The sequence below is a fragment of the Lampetra planeri genome, chromosome 12, assembly GCF_965212315.1.
Source record: "Lampetra planeri chromosome 12, kcLamPlan1.2.h2, whole genome shotgun sequence".
Classification (NCBI taxonomy): Eukaryota; Metazoa; Chordata; class Hyperoartia; order Petromyzontiformes; family Petromyzontidae; genus Lampetra; species Lampetra planeri.
In genome coordinates, this window is record NC_136118.1 from 4,341,973 (window position 1) to 4,365,065 (window position 23,093).

The following is a 23,093-nucleotide window of genomic DNA, read 5'->3' on the forward strand; positions in this document are numbered from 1 at the left end:
CGGCAGATTACATACATCTGAACGTGGCTGTGGCCTGATAGCTTTACGCGCACGGAGACTCTGAGCTCGTCTCACGGCTGGCTTTGGTGACCCTTCCTCGACCTCATCGTCATCATCAAATCCATCAGATCTCTCTCCATCTGACACGTGACCTCGCATGGTTGGATCATCCTGCAATCGCTCTTCAAACAAAACCAGGGAGAGAAACAAAAAAGGATTCCATTGTATGAAGAATGAAAAGGAAGTTACGTGAATTTACTCAATGGGACAGAGTACAAAAGTTAATTTCTGCTCCCACTAATGTACTGTACTGCAGATGTGTTGGGGGTGTCTTTGCCTTGGATTATACTGACATTAATCCACACGACACCACTTATTCAGGATTGCTAACCCTGAGTAGCTCAGGGGGGAATATTGGCACGCTCTTAATTACAGAGTGCCGTCTGAAGGCCTCTGGGGAGATTACAGACTATGGAAAAATGGTACAAGTAGCAAATTCAGAATGCGATGCTGTTATTGCAACGGAAAACTGTAAGATGAAATAGGCAGTGATAACTTGTCAATGATTAGAACGGAGCGACAAGAACAGCTCATGTGCAGATGCTCGGTGGATTTTTGAACCGCAGAAACGCGAGAGATGGCAACAACTTGGGAAGGTCTCAATCCAGCATGGCTGATGATAATGATGGTAACAGGACAAATGACATCTAGTAGCCTCATTAGTCACACTGTTTGAGACTAGGCTCTCAAGAAACCTGTCTCTGGTGTGGACCAATCAGTTTCAAAGACAATGCACATACTATCAGAGCATGTTTTTTGTTTGCATGTTCAACACAAGTATATGTGGTTAATGCAGACACGATTCCTTGCAAAGGTTTCAGTTTAGTGTTTTAACATCTTAACACCTGTTTTATTGCCAGAAAAGAGAAAACCTATTATGAGTCACAGTGATATTCTTATAGAAGCTACAATTTTACATAACAGTTGGCAAAACACGTTCTGCTAATACTGTAATGTTAGGTGAGACTTACCATGGGAGTCCGAAAGGTCGAAAGAACGCGTGGTGTTGCGGAACTTGGTGTCACGCGCTGCACGCGAGTGTTCACCCATGTCACCGTGCATGGGCTCCTCATCCGGAATGGAGGACAGGTCCTGCATACTGAAGCTCCTGAGCCTCTGGCTTAAGGCTCCCTGGCCCTGCAGTGCACGAGTTAAGGTGTGCCGTGTCATCAAAATGCTGCCGTTGCTCCAAAACAAACATGATGGTGTGATCGGAAGAACAATGGTTACTATTCTGACCAAGATTGATGCTACTTTTAAACCTTTCCTTATCAATACGTACCATTTTGTATTGCCTTGGCAATCGAAATCTTCCTAAAGAATGATAACGTGGCTCTTGCTTGGTCTTAAAGGATATTGATATATTTGGCTTTAATTTAAACAAAATTACCGTTGTGTATCGTGAATATATAAAGGTTGTGTTTCTGCCAAAATGCTTAAAAAATAAATACATGTACAGCCCTTGTGTCAATCGACTGCTGGATGAAGGCCTCTGCATGCCTTGCAGGCTGTTGGGGTAAGTTTAACATATGACACTATGCTGGTCAGTGCGGATTAGTGAAGGAAGGGAGCATAGGACATTACAATTTTGGATTTTACTCTACTGCTCTCTGCTGACAACACATCATTATAGCAGCCTACAACACCTATTTTATGCGTGGCGATCACCTATCTAAGCAATATCTAGGCACAACCCTGGGTGAATTGATCAAATGCAACAACAATATACAGAAATCCCTTGCTAACCGCGGGGGTTAGGTTCCTGGAAAATGCCCCGGTAGGCAAATCCGCGGTTAGTAAAGTACCAGGGGCCTATGGGTAATAGCGGGTTAGGGGAACCACGGCCGCGGTCAGACTCGTCATAGCTTAAATAAGTTGCCGGTTTATTAACTAAACGCCAAATAAAATACAGTACATTACACAACAACATAATAAAACATAAATAAACATTGCATTAACTTTACACACTTTTAATACTAACGATGATGATGACAATGAGATGACGGGGGAAGGGATGGTGGCGCTGGAGCACGGAGAACCAAGGCCCCGCGAAAATACCGTCACAATGCTGTAATACAATGATGTATTACCTACGTCATGCGACTTCCTTAACACTGTGCTTACCCATGGATACTCACATTTCCAGGTCGCGGTTGGTAAATTGGAATACAAATAATAAACCGTGCATACATGAATCCGCGGTTGGCAAATCTGTTGGCGAGGGATTCCTGTACTGCAGCTCAGCGTTCAATATAGTCTCTACTTTAAAGCGCCACGAGTGGGCGCTGATACAGCATGGTCAGAGGAGGACTGTCACTTGCCACAGATGTGGACTGCATGCAAATGTGCACAGGCCATAACTGATGATGTCATTTTATTTTAAAACATTACAATATGAATAGTAACTATGACCACCGATCCTCTCTGGACTATTAAACAACGAACGGCCATGCCATTAATTTTAACACACAAACCTTTCCCGTATAGTGCCATATGAAACCAAATGCATTATTCAAAGAATTACACACCGATGCATTTCAATCTATGGGCTCCATGAGACGTGTTTATGAATACAACACAGCTAGAAATCTTAGAAGCACTCGAGTACCGTAGTCTTTTATCAAAAAAAATTTTTGTCGTCAATTGGCAAATGCCTGGAAATTTGTTCACAGAGGAAAAACAAAAACATGGGCCAATTATGCAGACGCAATGCATCTGCACTCACACATTGGCAATCATAATACGGTAATGATGATGGACTCATAAATTGTGCTCTGTAACGCAAGCTGCTGCTTGACCTCTGGGGGAGCGTTACATTACCTTGGCGGCTGCCGTCACGGCTGCATTTGCTGCCAGGTTGAGCCCACGTCTGCCGAAACGCACCATGGTCTCGTAACTCTTCTCCTTTGCCTGCACGATGTACTCGTCAATCTCCTACGAGGCACAAAGCAGGCGGACGAATGAGACGAGGGGGAGCATGCCGACTCAATCTCGCAGCGATACGTAGCTTACCATCGAGTGCCATGCGGATACTGTACAAGAGATGAAAAGAGGGAATGCATCAGATACGATAGAATCAGACAACCCCCCTTGGAAACAGATTTTCTATCAGGTCTCTGATGTGCTTTCGGGTGATAAGGTGTGTTGTTCAGCATTATGCCCGACGTTTCGCTCCACGTGACCTATACAGCACAACCATGCAAACCCACTCAAATTGATTTGTTTTCTATAAATTTGTTTCCATAATTATTTGCAGTCCTTTGTGAATCGACTGCTGGATGGAAGGCATCCCCCAAGAATTGTCAGTCCATGGAGGTTGTTTGACCATATTCAGATAGGACTCGCCACTTACGTTCGCTGTGGGCGGGAATCGAACTCGGGTGGCCAGATTCGTAGCAGGGTATGCTCACCACTGCAACACTATATGTATGTAAAAGCAATTTATATGTATGTTGAAGTTATTTCGCACCGTGCGTAGCCAACCATGATAATCGGAGGTGCGGAGGAAGGACAACAAACTAAACACTAAAAACATTTTTTCCCACAGGTAATGATTATATTAAATTCTCAACATTGGTATATACTGCGTGGGGGGGAAGGGGTGGGTAGGATGTCACCACAGTATTGCTTTATTTCACGTGTACATATGCTTTCCTAGGGGGTACGTATGCAAAATTCATGAGCTGTTCCTGTAGAGCGTTGAAAAGTTTGCATGGCTGATCTACATACGACATGCCCACAGTACTCCTCATTCGAGAAGTGGGTGTAATACAATTTGCATATAAATCAGTCTCGGGGTATCCAGCACAAAGGGTTATAAACCTCTAGAGTTAATTCATGGCATTGGGGAATTTAATCAGATATTATAAATACTTCAAACTACAGCCAGTAATGATGAAGCACCCTTACCGCAAAGATGAGATGCAATTTACAAATTATCAATGCATTAGCTCAACACGGTTGTGAGGGGAATGGTAACAGAGTGAAAAATAAAACTTAAATTGCCATTATTAAGGCAAGTTACTCTTTGTACGACTCGTACATTAGATACCAGCTGACAAGATAAAAAAATAGCTGATACAGTTTAAAGATTTTTAACACAATCATTTGGTGGAAATGTGTTTTACAGTGCCCACTAGAATGGCCTTCAGTCCACATGACGCACTTAATCTTCAGTGCCAAGAATGGGCGAGTACTAAATGCTTCAATATACTGAAGGTCACACGCCAAACGCTACCAATAGTAATTAAAGTGTTACAGCAAGGCATAATGCAACTACGAAAAGTAGATAACAAGTTCAGGCTCTGCATTGTCAAATCTAAGGTTTCATTAACAAAAATGTTACATCTTTACAGCATCTTCATCTACCACAGTGTTATTTTAATGGAAGTGTTGAGCTCTATTAAAATTTAGAACTAACGCCGATAGCCAAAAGACAGTGCCATATTACCTATCCCTGTTAAAATGCAATTGTCCTACGATAGCAATATAATATACATTGCTGTATTGTACTCGTGCACACACACACACATCCTTAGCAGCAATACAGAAAGCTTCCATCACGGTGTTAGATTTCATTCGGTGAGACACACCATGCTACATAATTTAAATTAAATGTATGGTCCAGTGCCCACAAAAGCCATTTCTGGGTGCATGTAATAAGATCTAGATTTTTTCACTCGTGTTCACATCACACCAGACTCATAGTACTGCCTTCCAAACAGCCGCGTCTCAATTTGTTAAATAAACCATGTATGGGTTAAACCGGAAGCATGTAAATGCATGAACATGCTTCGACCACATTTAGACAATTTAAAATGTATATATAAAAAGTAACACTGTACGATAGTCTGGCCACCTATGAAACATGAATGGACAATCCATTAAAAAGCGATGAATGTACATATAGAACAATAATGTGTGGTTTTCCACTCAATTCGGCAGTACTCATCATCTGTTTACAGTCCTGAGGCAGTAGTGGAAGGTCCACATTTCTATGGCAGGGGAAGAGTATTTCCAAAGCACAACCACTAGTGACTTCCCCCCACAACCTTCTTGATTGCAAGCTACGCGCATTCCACCGATGTGCCAGCAGGCTGCGTTTCCCAAATAGAGCAGCAGTATCAAACTAATTTCTCAGCTCCCTCATAATTTATTCTATGCTGCACTTGCTGGTGGTTGCTGCAGTTCGTGCCTGTTCATTTGGAAATAAACACAGAATCAACACTAAACAAAGAGGCCTTTTACACGCTCACCTCCTTGTCGCCCCCATTAACAAATATTTTACTGCCAAGGCATCAGCTGCCAAGACCAAAATATTTGTTACGAGGGGGACGTGTGTTTTTTCAAGTAATATGCACGGGATATTTATTTGCTGTTTTCATTGTTGAGATGAGAAATCCTAAATCAATTCCCTTTTTTTTTACTTGTTATACTGCATGCGTCATGTGCTGTTCCCAGTATCTTGTTTTTTCCCCCCTTGGCAATTCAGTGCGCATTGGAAAGTGACAAAGACACCACGCTTTGATTCATCTGACAGACTGAATTATACACAAAGCACTCAATTGCACCCAGATGCTTGTGAACCCAATAACTGTGGGTGAAAACCTTGACGGCCATTCCTGCTTAATCTTCTAGCTGAAAAAAAAAACTGACTGTGGATGGTTTCCCCCCTGCTCCCCCCCCCAAGTTCTGAATAGGAATTGTACACAATTGTCAAATCTTTGTTTGGCCTCCACATTACGTGACGATGAACGTTCCAAATTCATTACATTGTTTGAAACAGATACAGAGGTGATTGTGCATTGAATAAAAGGAAGAATAAGACCTCCAACACGAAAGGAAATTGTGTAAAGCAGATGAAATGCATACTTAAGGAGTCCAAAACACAATTCAATATAATTTCCATTGTATTTGCTAGAACCTCCTGACCTGTTCTCGAGATGAAAGCATAGGGTGCACAAATTTCCTGTAGAGAACGCTGGAGCCTTTGGTGTACGGAGAGAGGAGCCAAACCACAAGGGCTATCTTCAGTTCGTAGTAAAAAGGGATCCTGCGGAGGCAAAGGAACAAAATCACAAAAAACATAAAAGACAAATGTGCAGCCCTGCATTTGCTCACTCACGCAACTGTTAGTGGAAGGGCTTTCCACGAAAGGGAGCTCTAGAGAGCACCCTTTAGAGAGGGTATTTTGTCTGCTCTTACAAGCTGACTATATATTTCGATAGAGGTTAGAGTACCCACACTTTACTGCCACCACATGCAACCTGCCGATCAACTGTGTTGTACACATTTATACTGCTCGGTGAACAGAAGTGGGGTGAGATCAGAAATGTGCCCATTGTTTTAACAGCCGTATCGGGAGATTAACCGGCTGACCTCTGCATTGCAAGTCCACTGTGCTAACCATTACACCATGGCAAAATCCTGTATGTTATGTAAAATGCAAGAGCATTACATGTGGGAAATTGACTAATGTATTATTTAACCTGAACGTGTTCTGGAAATCGGAGAAGTTTTAATTAGTGTAACTCAAATACCAATTAAATATTTCAATTTACGGTTTAATATGTGCACGTAAATTTGCATTTCCTCCCCAACTTAAGCCACATGAGAGGCTACTTTGCTTCACAAAACAAGACCACTCAAGCTCTGAACAAATCAGGTGTGGCCAATGGATTTTAATTCAGCGACTGCATGGAACTGCATTAAGAATTGAGATGACTGCCTTGGCTATACCTGATATGAGCACTCAGGGAAACAAACCCAGTCTGTTAAATTTTTCTAATAATGCTTAATTGAATTCTGTGCCAGTTTTCCATGGGTAATAAATGTAAACGGGACTTACCATGACAACAGCAGATCCGTGAAGGTCTCGAACGTTGTAAAGAGTGCAAATACAATCCAGTACATCATCCATCTCACCTAGGAGGGAGGAAGATAACACACATTTCAATCGTGTCAAATCGAATAATCTTGCAATAAAATACACAATTCAATACATTAAATCACAAATGACATTGAAATGCATGAATCATTTTCCTTCGTCGTCTGTTCAACAACAGTTCTGTAATTAGCCAGGCTTTTTAGCACACAAAACTCTAGAGTACATTCTCTCCACCCTTCAAGGTAAATTCTCACTATTAAAGAACACTATGTTCCAGCAACACTGTGCACACTGTAAAGGACTGGGAACAGGGCCAGCATTACAACGAGGCTGGGTGCGAGTGACCCCCCCCCCGCAAATCCCTCCACTTCATCCCCTTTTATGCAACGACTGCTTTTGCAATTCAGTCGCGTTGATCGCTGCAGGCTCCATCGGGGAGCTGCCACACAGGGATTCACATGCACAGCCAGGAAGCACATGGATCAGGACCAGAGCGAGACTGAGGTGGGGGGGGGGAGGGCGCACGGTTGAAGCGACCTGGAAGGGTAACAGAACTTCATGGCCTGGAAATGACAAGGAAAGCACCTTACCTTCTACAGCACGCTACATGTAAGATTGCTAACGTTGGTGTGCTGGACCAGATGTGTTTATACACGTGAACAAGTGCACAAGTTTGTCAATCCACTGCTGTACGAGGGGCATCCCCGCACTGTGCGACTGTGTCCGTCCAGTGCTCGCCGAGCTACATTGGCTCCCCTTGCCGAACGAATGCATTATAACGTCGCACTCATTACATAGAAAGTGCTTGCCATAAATGAACCACAATACCTTGCTAATCTCGTCAAGGAGCATAACCCATCATGCAAACTCTGGTTATCCTTGCAACAGCGGCTTTTGGCTAGCCATCGAACAAAGACTGTCACTGCATCGTGCGCTTTCAGATGCGCTTCTGCAGCCATTTGGAATGCTCTTCGTTCCGATATTAGGAAGCCACTGGAGTTATGCAATTTTAATCTAAATTGAAAACTAATTTCTTTAGAACTGCTTTGTGTGTTTAGTTTGTTGTCCTTCCACAGAAACTCCGATTAGCACGGTTGGCTACGTACGGTGCGAAAGACGTTCAACATACGTACACATGGGGATTCATTGACCCTGCTTTGTCACGCTGGTGGTAAGTGTGGGTTGAAGGTGGGGAGCATAAACGTGGGAGCATGGAAGAGCAGTACAATGGAGTATTCCCCACAGCCCTCTACTGCCCCGCAGCAGCCTATAACATCTGTTATGCACGCTGTTGCCCAACCAGGCATTGTCAAGCCTGCTCAGCTTCCGAGGTCTGATGGAATTGGGTGCATTCTGGATAATTTGGGCATAGAGAATTGGAGAGGCAGAGAACAATTATTTTGCGTGAGCGAAGCAAAAGATATACAGGGCCCATAACGATAATGATCATATTTTAAAAAGATAGATTGTAAAGTAATTTACCCTGAACCAGACGTAGAAATAACTACTTTTATAAATGCGAGATGTGGGCGATGCTCTGCAATGAGCAGCTCTGCCTCCTTATCCTTAAAATGAATTGTACATCACAGCCAAGCGTGTCACACTCCTTTATGCTTCCATGGCCTAGTTAGTGCTTTGGAAAAAGGTTAATGATGTATTTGTTATACTGTAAAAAACCTTATACTCCTGATACGGTATGCCACGTGTATGCAGGAGAATGTATATATAATATCTGCACATATATTGCTATGAATTACTATCTACAGTAGTACAGTATTCGATAGACCAAGAGGCTTGGTGGGAAGTCAATCCTCCCCAAGCCACTGAGGGTCAACCAAGGGTCAACAGTGGCAACACTCAATATCCTGCAGGCTCATCACCATCAGGCACCATGCCTGCAGGGTCACAAAGGGACAGCGTCAACAAATGGGTGCAAAATACAATCCAGTATCTAGCAAGGCAGCGGGCGGGGGGGGGGGGTAACATGCTCTCATCTTACATAGCCAGTGCTAATACAAGGACTGTACAATTGTGAAGGTGAGGGTCAAATATAGGCACCCACAAAATGTACGGGAGCGGTGGCACAGTGCTTAACGCCATGAACCTGAGCAACCCGAGTTTGATTCTGACCAGCATGGTGAAGTGTGGTCAACCAATCCCAATGACCGACACGGCGTCTGGGGATACTATAAACCCAGCAGTTGAGTGGCAAGCGGTTGTGAATTATTGTTATTATTGCGTACACGGGATGCAACTCAAAACTAAATAAAAAAAAATTTGTAATAACATTAAAAGGTTAAGCACACTCAATGTGAAATATAATACATACATCACAGCGACCACATGAACAACTCTTTATATGTACAAAAAGACCAGAAGCAATGGTCTAAGAATATGTTACTGCTCCTTTCATATACACTGCACTACTGTGTGGAATTACATTTTTTTTAAATCCATTCATCTCTACCAGGCACCTGTAGACCACAAGACAAACTTTGTTTGCATGCGAAATGGAATCCAACACCAAATAAGAGGAATTTAAGTTCGGGCAAGTTTGCGGAAACTGTTATTCAACTGAACCTTCGATTATGAATAGCGGAAAGTAAAACTAGGCGACTTTTGCCGAGCGGATTTGGTTTTACAATTTTGCCTCACTGAACCTGGAACTAAGTTGGCAATTTAGTATAATGTAGACACCCATAACTATCACATTTAAATGAACGCGTAATTAACGAACTGGAAGTTATTATGCAATTCAAATCACCACTCGTATATCGCATTTCAACTTGTCATAAGATATGCAAGACAAAATTTCTGGGACATCATTGTTAATCTTTTTGTGTAGCTCAGAAAAAAACAAAATGACACGCTGCTCATTAAAAGCAAATGGCAGTGACGCATTAATCTCTACAACAGCTGCTCTGATCTCTGAAAATAAAAATAAAACATTCACGACTGACAGCTACGCTTGCATATAATAATTAGAATTACGATCAATCTATCGCTGCATGAAGCCTTGCCCATGCTGTTTTAGTCATGGGGGTTTGTTTGACCATATTTCACCAAACTAATCAATTTGTGTTGTTGGAAAAGAGGGCGCTACAGAACGCATTTAGATACCACTCGTCACTTATGTTCGCCGTGGCCAGTAATCGAACTCGGGTCTCCAGGGTCATAGCGCCATGGGTGTATTAATCACCATGTCACGGCTCCTTCCCCATATACTATACTACCATCAACAACCTCGGTCAATCCATTGCTGGATGAAAGTGTATGTATGTACTATAGAGCATGTGGGTGTGCATATAGTTATCCGTTTTTAGTCAAGGTAAATGGGAAAAAAAGCATTGCGCGCACGTTTGGTTGGAAACGTATTTCCAAGCGCGAGCATTTCCAATGCTATCGGAAATCGTGTATTGACAAAACGTAAAGGTGCACACACACTTCACCGGGTTACTTCACATTCACTGATCCGTGCATGCACCACCAACTGCCTTGCTGCCACTTTATCCCCCCACCTCCGCACAGCTCACGGGATCCAGAAAAAAAACCACACACACTTGAAAGGGAATACACAGATGAAAGGCTCAGGGAGACGTGCGTGAGAGGACGGGCAGAGAATCGGCAAGTGTACATGGACCGCAAGCACAACTCATTATGTCGTGAGCTCACGTCCTTGCCGTAAACTTCGGGCGAACAGCGATTCCAGCTGTGCAATTATGGCACTGGAAAAAATTGGGCACACACCATCTGCGCCGTTGCACACAAAGCAGAGTTGGGTTCGAGTGGCCCTGTTAAAAAATGTTTGTAGAAATTATAGCTAAAACAAAACTAGAGGAAATGCAGTACTTCACCGCATTAAGTTAATTATATTTAATTCCTATTTCAACGTGAAGGAAGGTACATGTGAAGGATATCATGTTTGTTTTTGTGTACCATTCAAGAAATGCCAAGCCAACCGCTGAGACAAATAGGGCATTGTATGAAATGGCACACTAATTTCTGTGGACCATAAGTGGCACCATGCCAGCCAGCACAGCGGGGTGCATCTTAATGAGCAGGTTCCCATTAATGTACAAATTGTAGGCTGCTATAATTTTATTATGGGGCAGACATTTTGCTGGAGTAAATTGAACATTTTCTACATAAATGATCGGTTATTGGTTGGATGTATAATAACAAGGTTGTGTGTGTAACTATGTTTCCATATTGTAAGTTCAAAAATGTATAGGTGTTAGAATTTAGCTCTAGATACAGTTGTATTAATGTAATTAGTTTGGAAATTCCTATAAAGGATTTTATTATGTTTTTATTTTTATTATTTTATTACTTCCCTTCTACGTGACTTTACCGAAAGAACCAAGAAGAGGAATACCGTATTATACATGTGGGTGAAAAAATTTCAGTGGTTAGCACACCGATAATGATCGATCAGTTATCGGGCATGGTACTGGTAGGAACCTCCTGGTTACACCAGCCCACAGGGGATTATTGTGTCCGTCGTGCAGGGAGGGGCAGGGAGGGGCTGGGTGGGGAGGGTGGGGAGGGGCTGGGTGGGGTGGGTGGGGCTGGGTGGGGGGTGAGAGGGAGGGATGGGGCTGGGTGGGGAGGGGCTGGTCACTTTGTGGTGCCCTTATAAAACTCAACGTTTAACCTACTCACGCCGGCTTGTGCCCGCCCTCACAGTCGGGCATATTTGCGGAATACACCACGTCACCGTTGACCCTGGCCATTGACCGAGCAACCCAACGTTCCTACCAGCTCCCTCCGCAGGAATGTGTTTAAATTCAGTGGACAAGTAAGAACTATACTGCAGGAATTGACACTAACCAATGGGGTTAGGTATGGTGAAACATACACAGTGACCGACACTAGAATGTGGAAGCCTTCAGCAGTGGATTGACAGCGGGCTGATAATGACATCATTATTAACAACAAAATTGTGCAGTATGGTATAAATACACCAGTATCTCACAATACTTTCTGGAAGGGCTCTCTAAAGCTTCCTCTAGTAGAGGATGCAACACCAGCAATTGTGCAGAGGAAACCAATTGCATGGCTGCACCTTTACCACCTTTACTATCACAGTACCGTATATATAACGGTGGGAAAAAAGCATGACGTGCATTTTAACTAAACCTGCGTTTGGATTCACTTGTTTCTTTCTGCCTGGCAAGCAATGAATGTAAATGTAATGCAAAGATATGTGCGCAGATATTTTAGTTACAATAATGTAGAAGCATTATCTAATTACTTTATTTAATCACGCCACACCAAAAGCACATTTTGATTAACTGCACAATAATAGGCAACCGCATCAAGTCGCTCAAACTCGACAACTCAATTTTCGAGTTGCCATTCACAACGACGAATCCCAATAAGAGTAATTTTCAGTTTATAAAGCATTTTGTTTTCAAGGATTAGAACCATTGTGAGCAAAAATGCATTACCTAGGAGATGAACGTGCAAGCTAACCCTGAGCCACCCTCGTGCACTGGGCGAGCAATCGTTCCCATTGTTGACATCTTTCCAGTATCAAGCGCTTCATAAGATTGTAACCAATTGTTTTTTTTATTGCGACAGATGTTTTTATTGACTTGCGTATTTTTAAGCTTTATTTATTATAAGCACGTGCATAATCAATACAGCTTCCTCCTCCACCCATCCCATAGACACGGTCTTTGTTCTAGATTTGAAGCTTTCGTGACTGCAAGGATTCATATTCTTAGGTTTTTTCGGTAAAAGGTAAAACATTAAAATTAATGAAAGTAAAATAAAATAAAAATCACGACGTTTCGGAGGCAACACAAGTCTCCGTCATCAGGTGGGACCGTCAGTCACAGCCAGATTTGCTGCCTCACTTGATGCAGCAAATCTGGCTGTGACGGTCCCACCTGATGACGGAGACTTGTGTTGCCTCCGAAACGTCGTGATTTTTATTTTATTTTACTTTCATTAATTTTAATGTTTTACCTACGTAACTTTACCGAAAAAACCTAAGAATACGGTCTTTGTTGTCGCCGATGTATCTGATTATGTAAACCACCGCTGCATGTGACGGGTGGCCGTCTGTGCCCAGACAGCTCCATTAATTTTAATAACCCTGCGCGCATCTCCATGCTTCTGGCGTGGGATTTCTGTAATGACAAAAACCATTAAGCCGTGGCAAAATATAACAGCGTGGCCGGCCTCGGGTTCATTACAGGGTTATTGTGTTGTCCTCAAGGGGGGAGGGGATGTTTATTAACACAGTATAGGCTTTTGGCTAAAGTTCACAGATGTGGCAGCATATTTACAGGCCGTTTTTTTTATAAATCCACCGCTGGACGAGGGCCTCCCGATATTATCTTGGGCCACGAGGGATGTGTAACCATACTTCACCACGCTGGTCAGTGTGGGCTGGTGGAGGGGAGGGGCGTTAGTTCAGTACAACAGTGGATATTTTCTGCACCGCCCACAACGCCCACTGCACTTTGGCACACGGTGGTGGTCATATGTCCAAGCGCTATCCAGGCTCAGTGCTGCTTAGCTTATCGGATCTGATGAGATCGGGTGCATTACCGGGCGAAAAACACAGCAAGAAAATACATTTTTAAAAATTCAAATTTTCTTGCTGTGTTTTTCACACCTGATGATGATTGCTTGTGTTGCAGTCGAAATGTCGTGAGAATTTTATTGTTTTATATTTGTATTATTTTATTATTTCCCTTCTACGTGACTTTACCGAAAGAACCAAGAATATTAATCCCTACAGTCACGAAAGCTTTAAATAAAAAAATGGTTACTATATTAAATAAACTCCTTTAAAAAAAGTTTTTTAAAACAACGGTTTTATTAACAACTTCGTCAATGGCGCCTGAGACACGCGGCGCTAACTTTTTGTGCGAGCCGATTCCACAGTTTAGGGACCACGGCGTTTTTGACCTGCAACCAATATATATAAATAATAAGGCATCCATACAAAATGTGAATTGCTTTAAAGTAGCGAATTAATTTCTTAATTGATGCCGATTTTGATACAGGCATGCATTGTCACCAGATCTGAGTACGTGTGCAAAATTTGGAATTGATTGGACAACGGGAAGTGGATGAAATTTTTATTACAAGATTTGACCACGACAAAGGAATCAAGTTAAGTAAAACCGTTGAAAAACGTGCTCTCTTGCACGCCAGTCCATTATCGAATGTGCATCAAAATAAATGTGGATACACACACTATTACTGGTAGGAACCACCTGGTTCCATCAACCCACAGGGGATTATTGTGTCCGTCCGTCGTGCATCCAAAAATGGGAGGGGTGGGGCTGGGTAGAGAGGGAAGGGTGGGGAGGGGCTGGGTGGTGGGGGTGGGTGGGGAGGGGCTGGTCACCCCGTGGTGCCCTCATAAAACTCAACGTTTAACCTACTCACGCCGGCTTGTGCCCGCCCTCACAGTTGTCCATATTTGCGGAATACACCACGCCGCCGTTGACCCTGGCCAGTGACCGAGCAACCCAACGTTCCTACCAGCTCCCTCCGCAGGAATGTGTTAAGACTACAATTTAAAGGCTCTTAGCCATTTATGGAAATAATCATTTTAATCAGAAGAATCCCACAAGCATCTGATGCTGTGAAGAATACAATACGCTTTATGATATGTATCCTTGACTCTAGGCAACCGACTGGGTCACATGGCTATTCCTTTCATGTTTGTCAGAACTATTAGTCTTAAAAAATGTTTCACTAAAAATAAATTAACGCTGCTTTTCTGTGTGAATGTCAGCATGCCTACATAATTATAATGTGCATGCTGGTATTGATTCATGCTCATGCAACTGAAGCAGGCATCCGGACCTGCATCAGCAGAACTGTCAAAATGCTAAAAATAGCTGTGTGCACTTGTGCAAATCTAAAAACCAGAAGATGGTCAGCGAGGACATGTGATTAAGTAGTGTCCTAAAGCCAATGTTTGGACACATTGGCTATTGAGGGAAAACCACTGCTTGCAGGCAGACAATGGGTCTATTTCGTGTGCTTAAATGAGACCCCAATCAAAGTGTAATGTTCCCTTTCCTCAATTTGGTTTGGCCGGTGATCTGAGGGGAGTTGTGGTTATCTTGTATCATTTTCAAAGACTATTACCATATTCTCTGGTTTATAAAATACACTTTTTCCCTAGATTGAAAATGCAATGCTGGGGGCTCATCTTATAATCTGGCAGCTGTGTGAGAGAGACCTGATATGTAGAACTTTACTTTATTAAGACCTAAAAGCTTGGAGTGCATCTTAATTTCCGGAGCATCTTATAATCTTGAGAATACGGTAGTGCCTGTAACACACGGTAGTGTTAAATGTGCAGTTTTTTCATGAAATACATTTATATTAATTGTTTCCCCCCTTACATAAATGTTGCACACACATCAAATCATAGACAGAGTGGGAGACTGTCATTATTTCAGCAGGAACAGAGTGTTCCTAGTCCGCTCCTCTCTGCCAGCAGATGGCATGGCATTAAAGAACAAGATGATGAAGACACAGATACTTAACCCTGCTGATCCATCCTGGCATGTCGCCTATACCCCCCTCAAGTATTGCAGACTCAAAAGAACAAGAAACGACCGTACAGATGATGCCAAAACAGGTTCCCATAACACACAGCGAGCAACAGAAATAACAACAATAATTTACAAACCTCCCCACACCGTATCAGTCACGTGAGTTGTTTGAACATACTTCACCTGGCGAGTCAGTGTGGGTTGGTGAAGGGGGGTGGGGGCCAGGACCGGTTCGGGTAGCACTCGCCACTGATCTTAGCCACAACTGGGAATCAAACTCAGGTTGTCGGATTCAAAGTTGCAGTGCAATAACTACTGTGCCATCACTCCTGTATAAAGTGTGATAAACAGTATTGTATGTATAATATACGGAACCCAAAAGCATGTTTTTTTTTAAATACAGGGTAGATTTCAAAGACTCCTAAAAGCTACCACGGGGACATTGTTTAATTTTCTGTCTCTTTCTACTTAAACTTGAATTATTACTGGAGATAAACGAACCCTTTTAGAAAGCTTTTAAAAAGTAATCACTTACATCCAGCAACGAGTAACTTGCTCGCCCTTTGAACTTGAGCAAAGCTCCCTAATGCGTCACCGTGTGTAGACGGATTTGGCAGCGATGCAGTTAGTTACACCTTGTATTGTTTACAGATGAGAGATTATCACTCAGGAGTAGGCAAGTAGCAATTCTGCCCACCACCCCTCAGCGATGCAATGAGTATTGTCATTATTCAGGGCCATAATTCGAATACCTGATATTTTTTGTTACCTTGTATGTACCGTCTCCTTTATTTCGTCCGTCTCTTATTTCTGCAACCGTCTGGAACGCTCTTCCTTCCGATATTAGGAAGCCACTGGAGCTGTACACTTTTAAATCGAGATTGAAAACTAATTTCTTTATAACTGCTTTGTATATTTAGTTTGTTGTCCTTCCCCTGCACCTTCTATCGAGAATGTATATGAACTAGCATCTCATTAGCATTCATTGTAAATCACATATTAGACGCAAAATTCTACACATTTAATCGATTTTACTTTATTCTCCATTCTGTCCTCGTTTACCCAGGAAAACCTCGCTGAGTCTCAGGACTCTTTTTTCAGGAGGATCCTGCCAAGTTTTTACAGTAGCGAGAGACGGCATGGTTTCTTTGTAAATCCCAACAGTCATTTGCAGGTCATTTTCGAACTTGCTAAAAAAAATTCGACCTAAGACTAACCCAATAGCAGCCGTGTTCCCATAAGAGGTAGCTGACAATATAATCTCAAATAATAATTTACACTTCTAAAGCACCTTTTACTCGTGCACATATCAACCAAATTGAGATTTACATTCTTTGTATGTTCAGTACATCGATGTAAAAGTTAAACATTTTCAAAGTATTCCATTCAGGAAAAAATATACCTTTTGCAAATAAAATCAAACACGTCGGTTTTTATCTCAACATATGACACAAATTTCTAGTCTGCAGTGTATAAGATTTAATAATTTAAATGATGCATGCTCGACTTTTCAGATGAGACACTATATACGGTAAAGAAAACAATCACTTTTTTACTCTTGCAGATGGCATAGTTTTGTGGGAATGTTCCAAATTTCTTTTACTCTCACGACTGTTGTTTTTGTTCTCAGTCCTGGGCATTTGTTTACAAAACGCATCCTTCTCGAATTCCACACTATACATAGAGATGTCTTTGACCTACATTTTGAGCACATTAAATACTGCAAAGGCTGGGCTAAAGGACTTCCAAGACATTTTCAATGGGGGGCTACTTTACCTCATCACAGACAAGAGTGTTCCATCACTGGGTCACCTGGAAACTGTAACAGTCGTGAACCACGATGGTCCCGGCCTTGTTTAAGCTATTCTGTCCAGCAACTTCAAAAGGAAGGCAGACATAATGCAAAGCTGAAAACACTGACAGACACTCAGTGTTTATTTTGACACCGCACACCAGTAACTCTCAACAAACTGAACCCCAAATGGATCAATGGTCAAAACAGCGCAAAAAATATAACGCGTTCTTCATGCATATTTAACTATGTATTTCTGCCAGTTATTGTGACTAAGCTGCAGTTCATCAGAGAATAGTAGCAAATAATGGGAGACAATGAGTTTAAAGGAACAAAAAATACAAAAGGAGGCTTTGTAAAAATCTGCTAGGTTCATGTAACTTTAGGTTTAATTTGTTAAGAAAACTGTTACGTGCTTTTGTCAAGATATCGGGGAAATATGCACGCACATTTCACCACTAAAGTCAGTGCCAGCGTAACTTTTAAAGCTATTACTTAAGGTCTGCGAGTTAATTCGATGCCTACAGACCGTCTGGCCAAGCGTACAACACGTGGCTCCGCTTGTACGTGGTCACAAGTTATCGGACTGAAAAATATCCTTCTTACAACTTCTCACAATAACATAGCGACCAATGTAAAAAACGCAGTTTTGTAAAATATTTTACCTGTGTCTACGCCACTTATTGAACATATTTTGGCGTGGAATGAATGACTGATATCATTGAACCTTAAAGTTCGTGATATGCGCTCGGAGTCTCGTGTGTAAGAACCGATGTTGTCCGATTTATATACGCTGTACACGAAGCATCCACCTTATCCCTGCAGTGACTATAGGCGCTATACCCTTCAACCACAGAGTTTTATAACAATAATTGATTTCTGAATCAAATTGTGACCCTGAAGCATATCAATGAATTCCATAATGTAGGTGGGTGAGGAATGGTTGAGCCCAAATACATTATGAAGGAACTCGCACAACCAAGGACACATTTCTGTTCAATACCTTTCTTAAAAGAAAGATTCAAGGCACAACCGATGTCTTACACACAGGATGATGCAGCGTTTCCACCTCCCACCTTCACAACAATATGGGAAATATCGCAGAACACAGATATTCTGCGAGGAAAACCATTGGTTTGACTAAAGCGTCCACCTTCTGTCAAATCAATTCCAATCGCGTTGCCACACGTAAGCGCTAGTTATTTCCTGCGAGAGAAAAAAAAATAGGAGTGTAGATCAGCTCCCTGCTGTCCCCCTCTGCTCGACATTCAGTATAAAACACTTCAACTGGAGACTGTGAATATTCCTCACGACTGTGCATCCCTATACTGTATATAAAAAATTGCACTGTCCTGGCCAAGTAAATTTGTGGGGGGGGGGGGGTTAATAGAAAGCAGCCACACAAAGGAAGCCGAAGAACTTCCTCGATTAAGCACACAATTCTAATGGAACCGCAATGAGAGCCAAGCCCACCCCAAAGCCCATATACAATAGTAACCTCTGATCTTGGTTCTTAAAAAATATATATACAGAGGCCCGCATGCAGCTGGTGGGATCAGCTTCTATATCCCGCGGGCATACTCTTTCATGTTCATGGTGTTTGCCAGTCAGTCCCTTTGTCTTTATTGATGCTCCGTGGCTCCTGCTACCCCCACAAAATTTAGCAACTGCTGCGGTCCAATTGCAAATCTAGGTTTTCATTTGTATGTAACCGTAAACAATTCTAGATTTGAAGCTTTCGTGACTGCAAGGATTCATATTCTTAGGTTTTTTCGGTAAAGTCACGTAGGTAAAAAATTAAAATAATAAAAGTAAAATAAAAATAAAATAAAAATCACGACGTCAAAATCAAGTTACTTGATACAGCAATCGTGCTGTGACGGTTCCACCTGAAGACGGAAGCTTGTGTTGCCTCCGAAACGTCGTGATTTTTATTTTAGTTTTATTTTACTTTTATTAATTTAAATTTTTTACCTACGTGACTTTACCGGAAAAAACCTAAGAATACCGTAAACAATATTTACCAACTTGAATGATGCTATACAATGAGCCATACTAGACGCTTTGAATATAAACCCGTAAAACCAACCGCCCAGTGTTAATGACCAAATCCTTAAAATCGAATCCCCGTGTTGGCTAAATTGCTTCGACAGGCCACTTTCCATCACCGAGGAAAATGACCACATAAACCCACATTTGTTTTGGATTTCGTGCGTGTTTTTTTATTTCGTTTCACACAACGCTCACTACTCTAGTTTAACTTATGCCCGTGGTCCAGCAGAACAAAGACACTAATAATGGCTCCGCACAGGAACCGGCACGTCAAGCCGCGAAGATGAATGAGTGGGATTGCCTCCTGGCCCTCCGGTATGAAAACACGTGGCTTGTGCTCGCCCAACGATCTACGTGGCTGCGTGCAATAACACGACACACTGTGGCCCTCCCCTCTCTGCAAAGCCACACACAGCAAATCGATATGAAATACTTAACGACAGCTGAACAACAGCTGGGAGAAACGCAGAAAAATACGTTGCAGTTTCTTACGTTCATAATTCCGCACAATAATATCAGGCCTGGCTGTTTTGTTTTTACATGTCACGACGTATTGTTTTCCCTAAAATAGCAGCATATCCGAGTAAAACTACCATTACCATAAAATATAGAACAGGATAAAAAAATAACTTTCGTTTCAAATTCCCACAGCATGTACTGATGCTACATAATATTCACATTAAACATTAATGGTTTATGTCTAGACACAAGGCACACACACACACACAACATCTGAAAACATAGCAAACAATTTCTTCTCCGGTATGAGCACACACCACCGTCATCTCAAGGCGATGAGGGGCCCGTAATTGACCGATTTTTATAATTCCAAAAAAACAACAACTACAGGCCTGTGCATTCCTGACGTCAGAAGCTGTGGAAGGCAAAATTACTTGCGCGCATTAAGGACAATAAGTCTCGTTACTGAGACGGAAATAAATCAAACCATTCAGAACCGAGAAGCGAGCTTCCTATTCCGGTGACGACCTTCTCGACCCTGCCGGGCTCATTAACATGCAAAGCAGGGCTCCTGACTGCTGGAGCCACTAAGCCCTCTGAAACCGTCACCTGGCAACGGGCGCGAGATGATTTAGAGCAGCTTTTCCTCTCACCGTGACCGTGGCATTTGATCGTTGCCTCAAGGATTTCTGCGAAATAATGGAGGCGTCGTGGATCTTGGCGAAAGGACTGAGGGGATACTGTACTGTTATTACATGCGGCGCAGTCCGCCACTGTTTGTATGTTGAACTTCTTTCGCACCGTACAAAGCCAACCATACTAATCGGAGGTGTGCGGGAAGGACAACAAACGAAATACAAACAGCAGTTCTAAAGACACGAGTTGGTTTTGCAGTTCCCCAAAAATGTGTCCAGTTAGCAAAGTCCCAATTTGGAATTGTGGTATTCAGCGCCACACAATACTAGGACCACATTGACACCGAGCTAGGCAGGTTATTTCACCAGCGTCATAAATGCACACGTTTCATTAAAATGCGGCACTCTTGCTCCTGATAATGATGCAAATTATAATGCCCAGCAGAGCTGGGAAAGCCCCAATTAGGTTTGCATTGATCATCAACGCCGGTAAATACTGTAATCAGCCGGGGGCACATAGATTTACACACCGCGCTTTGTTACCCATTTGGTATTTTTTCAGTTTGCAATTATTTTAAAGCCCAAGATGCGCTATTTAGCAGAGATGGTTTCAATAAACACGCATCAGCGTCTTGTTTGTTTACAATCATAACATTAACACCGTTAAGTGAAATTCACGAACAGTACTAATGCAATATGTACAGCAATATGCGATCAATGCAGGCATGTTGGCTCACAGATGCCTCTCACTCGGCTACACTGACAACACAGATCATGATCAGCTATTTAGGTTTTACAGTTATCAAACACGGTTATGGTTCATAGGCAATGTGTGCATGATGTACCCTTTACCAGTACAGCACTGTGTACAATAAACTAAATTTAACTTCCAAAAAGCGTGGAGATGCGTTGGTTGAAATTACGTTGAGAGACAGAATGAGGACCGAGGACTGGGGAAGAAACGGAGATTAAATGACAAATTAAAAGTATTAAGAAACTCAAATTGGCTTGGGCATAATGTGTCGCAAGGATTGATGGCCGACAGTCAAGAATAATGATGGAATGGCAGCCAAGGCAGGCACTGTCCAAGAGGGCGTCTGCTGCGGAGATGGAACAATGAAATCAACTCGTGTGTATGTGGATTATTACTACATCGCACGATTATAAGAGATGGCGATGATGAGAAAGATCCCCGAAAGCGGAATGTGAAACGGCAAAAAGTAGACGAGACGCAATTAATGAGGATAATGTGACGCCGCTTAGTAATATCGGACAATCCAGTGAGTGCAGGGGCTGCAGAGGCAATGTGTAGGGATCCCGTGGGTGAACGGCTTTATCATTTTAATTAATATGAACTGCACGCACACTGTTCTGCTGGTGAATGAAAGCATTACCACACTGATGTCACCACGATCCCATCACCAAATCCCACGCGGACGCCATCGCACGCTGTTCCTTCCACTTTCTGTATCATTAGCGTAATTTTTTAAATTAAATTAGTGTTCAAAGAACAATTTTTACATCTGGCCTCTAGTCACTTGCCTCTTAAAATAAAAAAAAACAAATTCTATTTTACGAGGCAAGGCCCACTGAGCTTTTTTTCAGAAGCAACCTAGCCACAAATGATAGCTCAATGAGGTGGCCTTATCATGTGCAAATGTATAGAAGCAAAATATTCGAAACACATGTTTCTAGATGTGGAGGAAGAAACTGGAGGACCCGGAGAAAAATCCACGCGACCACAGGGAAAACATGCAAGCTCAAAATAAACAGGCATCAGGGTCGGAATCGAACCCACGACCTCCTACGTACCGGGAAAGAGAGTTAACATCTCGCCACCGTGCCACCCCTTGTTTATATTGCGGAGCTTTTTTTTTACTGTAAATCAACAGTAAGGCAAGTTGTGCACGAATCAAATTGTGTCGGTCACACCTGGTGGATACACTCTTGCAGCAGCGATGGCGTGATTGGTTTATGAACTTGTTTTCAATTTTAAAAACAATCGCATATTAAATTGAGAGATGGAAAAGAATGGAAGGTTCAAAGTACCTCATTGCCTCGTGGCAATTCTTGCCTAAAACTATACAGCAAAAGGGAAAGGCTTACCTCATACCACGATGGCAGAGAGGCCTCCTCGAGAGAGGCCCGCTAGAGGGCATTTGGCCTACATTTACATGCTGCTCAGACGTCAATGGAAGAGGTGCTCATTACCCACAATTTACCCCCTCCCCCCGTGACACGTGACCTCCCAATCTACTGTCGCATAACCATTTATAACTGCTGGTGTAGAGGGAGACATGGGGGTTTTAAGAAATTTGCTACTGTTTTAACTGCCATACCGGGAGATCAAATTTTATCCAACCTGCGACCTCTAGATTGCAGGTCCAGTGTTAACCCCTTACACCACGGCAGCATCCCTCATGCAATACGTTACCTATATTGCGAATTGATGTACACGGACGGCTCTCTTGTTTAAACATTCTCCAGTGCTACGACCAACAACGAGGCTCGAGCAGGCTTTCACCGTTTGAGCGAGAGAGCCCGGCAGACCATAGCACTTCTGACTCTGCAAACGGCGTTTATTTGTTTGTTTTTTACCATTACCGAATGCAACACACGGATGCACACCGCTCATGTATATTACAAGACTACATTTCAAAATTGAAATAAACTAG

The 23,093-nt window shown here is 42.5% G+C and overlaps 1 protein-coding gene across 1 annotated transcript in view; it reads right to left on the bottom strand.

The window, feature by feature from the left end:
• The window catches only part of LOC144721541 (receptor expression-enhancing protein 1-like), a 43,036-nt gene that overhangs the window by 2,733 nt on the left and 17,210 nt on the right, over positions 1–23,093 (bottom strand). The window contains exons 3-7 of the mRNA XM_078599226.1: positions 6,908–6,984; positions 5,992–6,112; positions 2,881–2,994; positions 1,032–1,197; positions 16–182 (exon numbers count right to left, since the gene is read on the bottom strand). Coding sequence (XP_078455352.1) covers positions 16–182; positions 1,032–1,197; positions 2,881–2,994; positions 5,992–6,112; positions 6,908–6,984 — 645 coding nt within the window. The remainder of the gene's footprint in view (positions 1–15; positions 183–1,031; positions 1,198–2,880; positions 2,995–5,991; positions 6,113–6,907; positions 6,985–23,093) is intronic.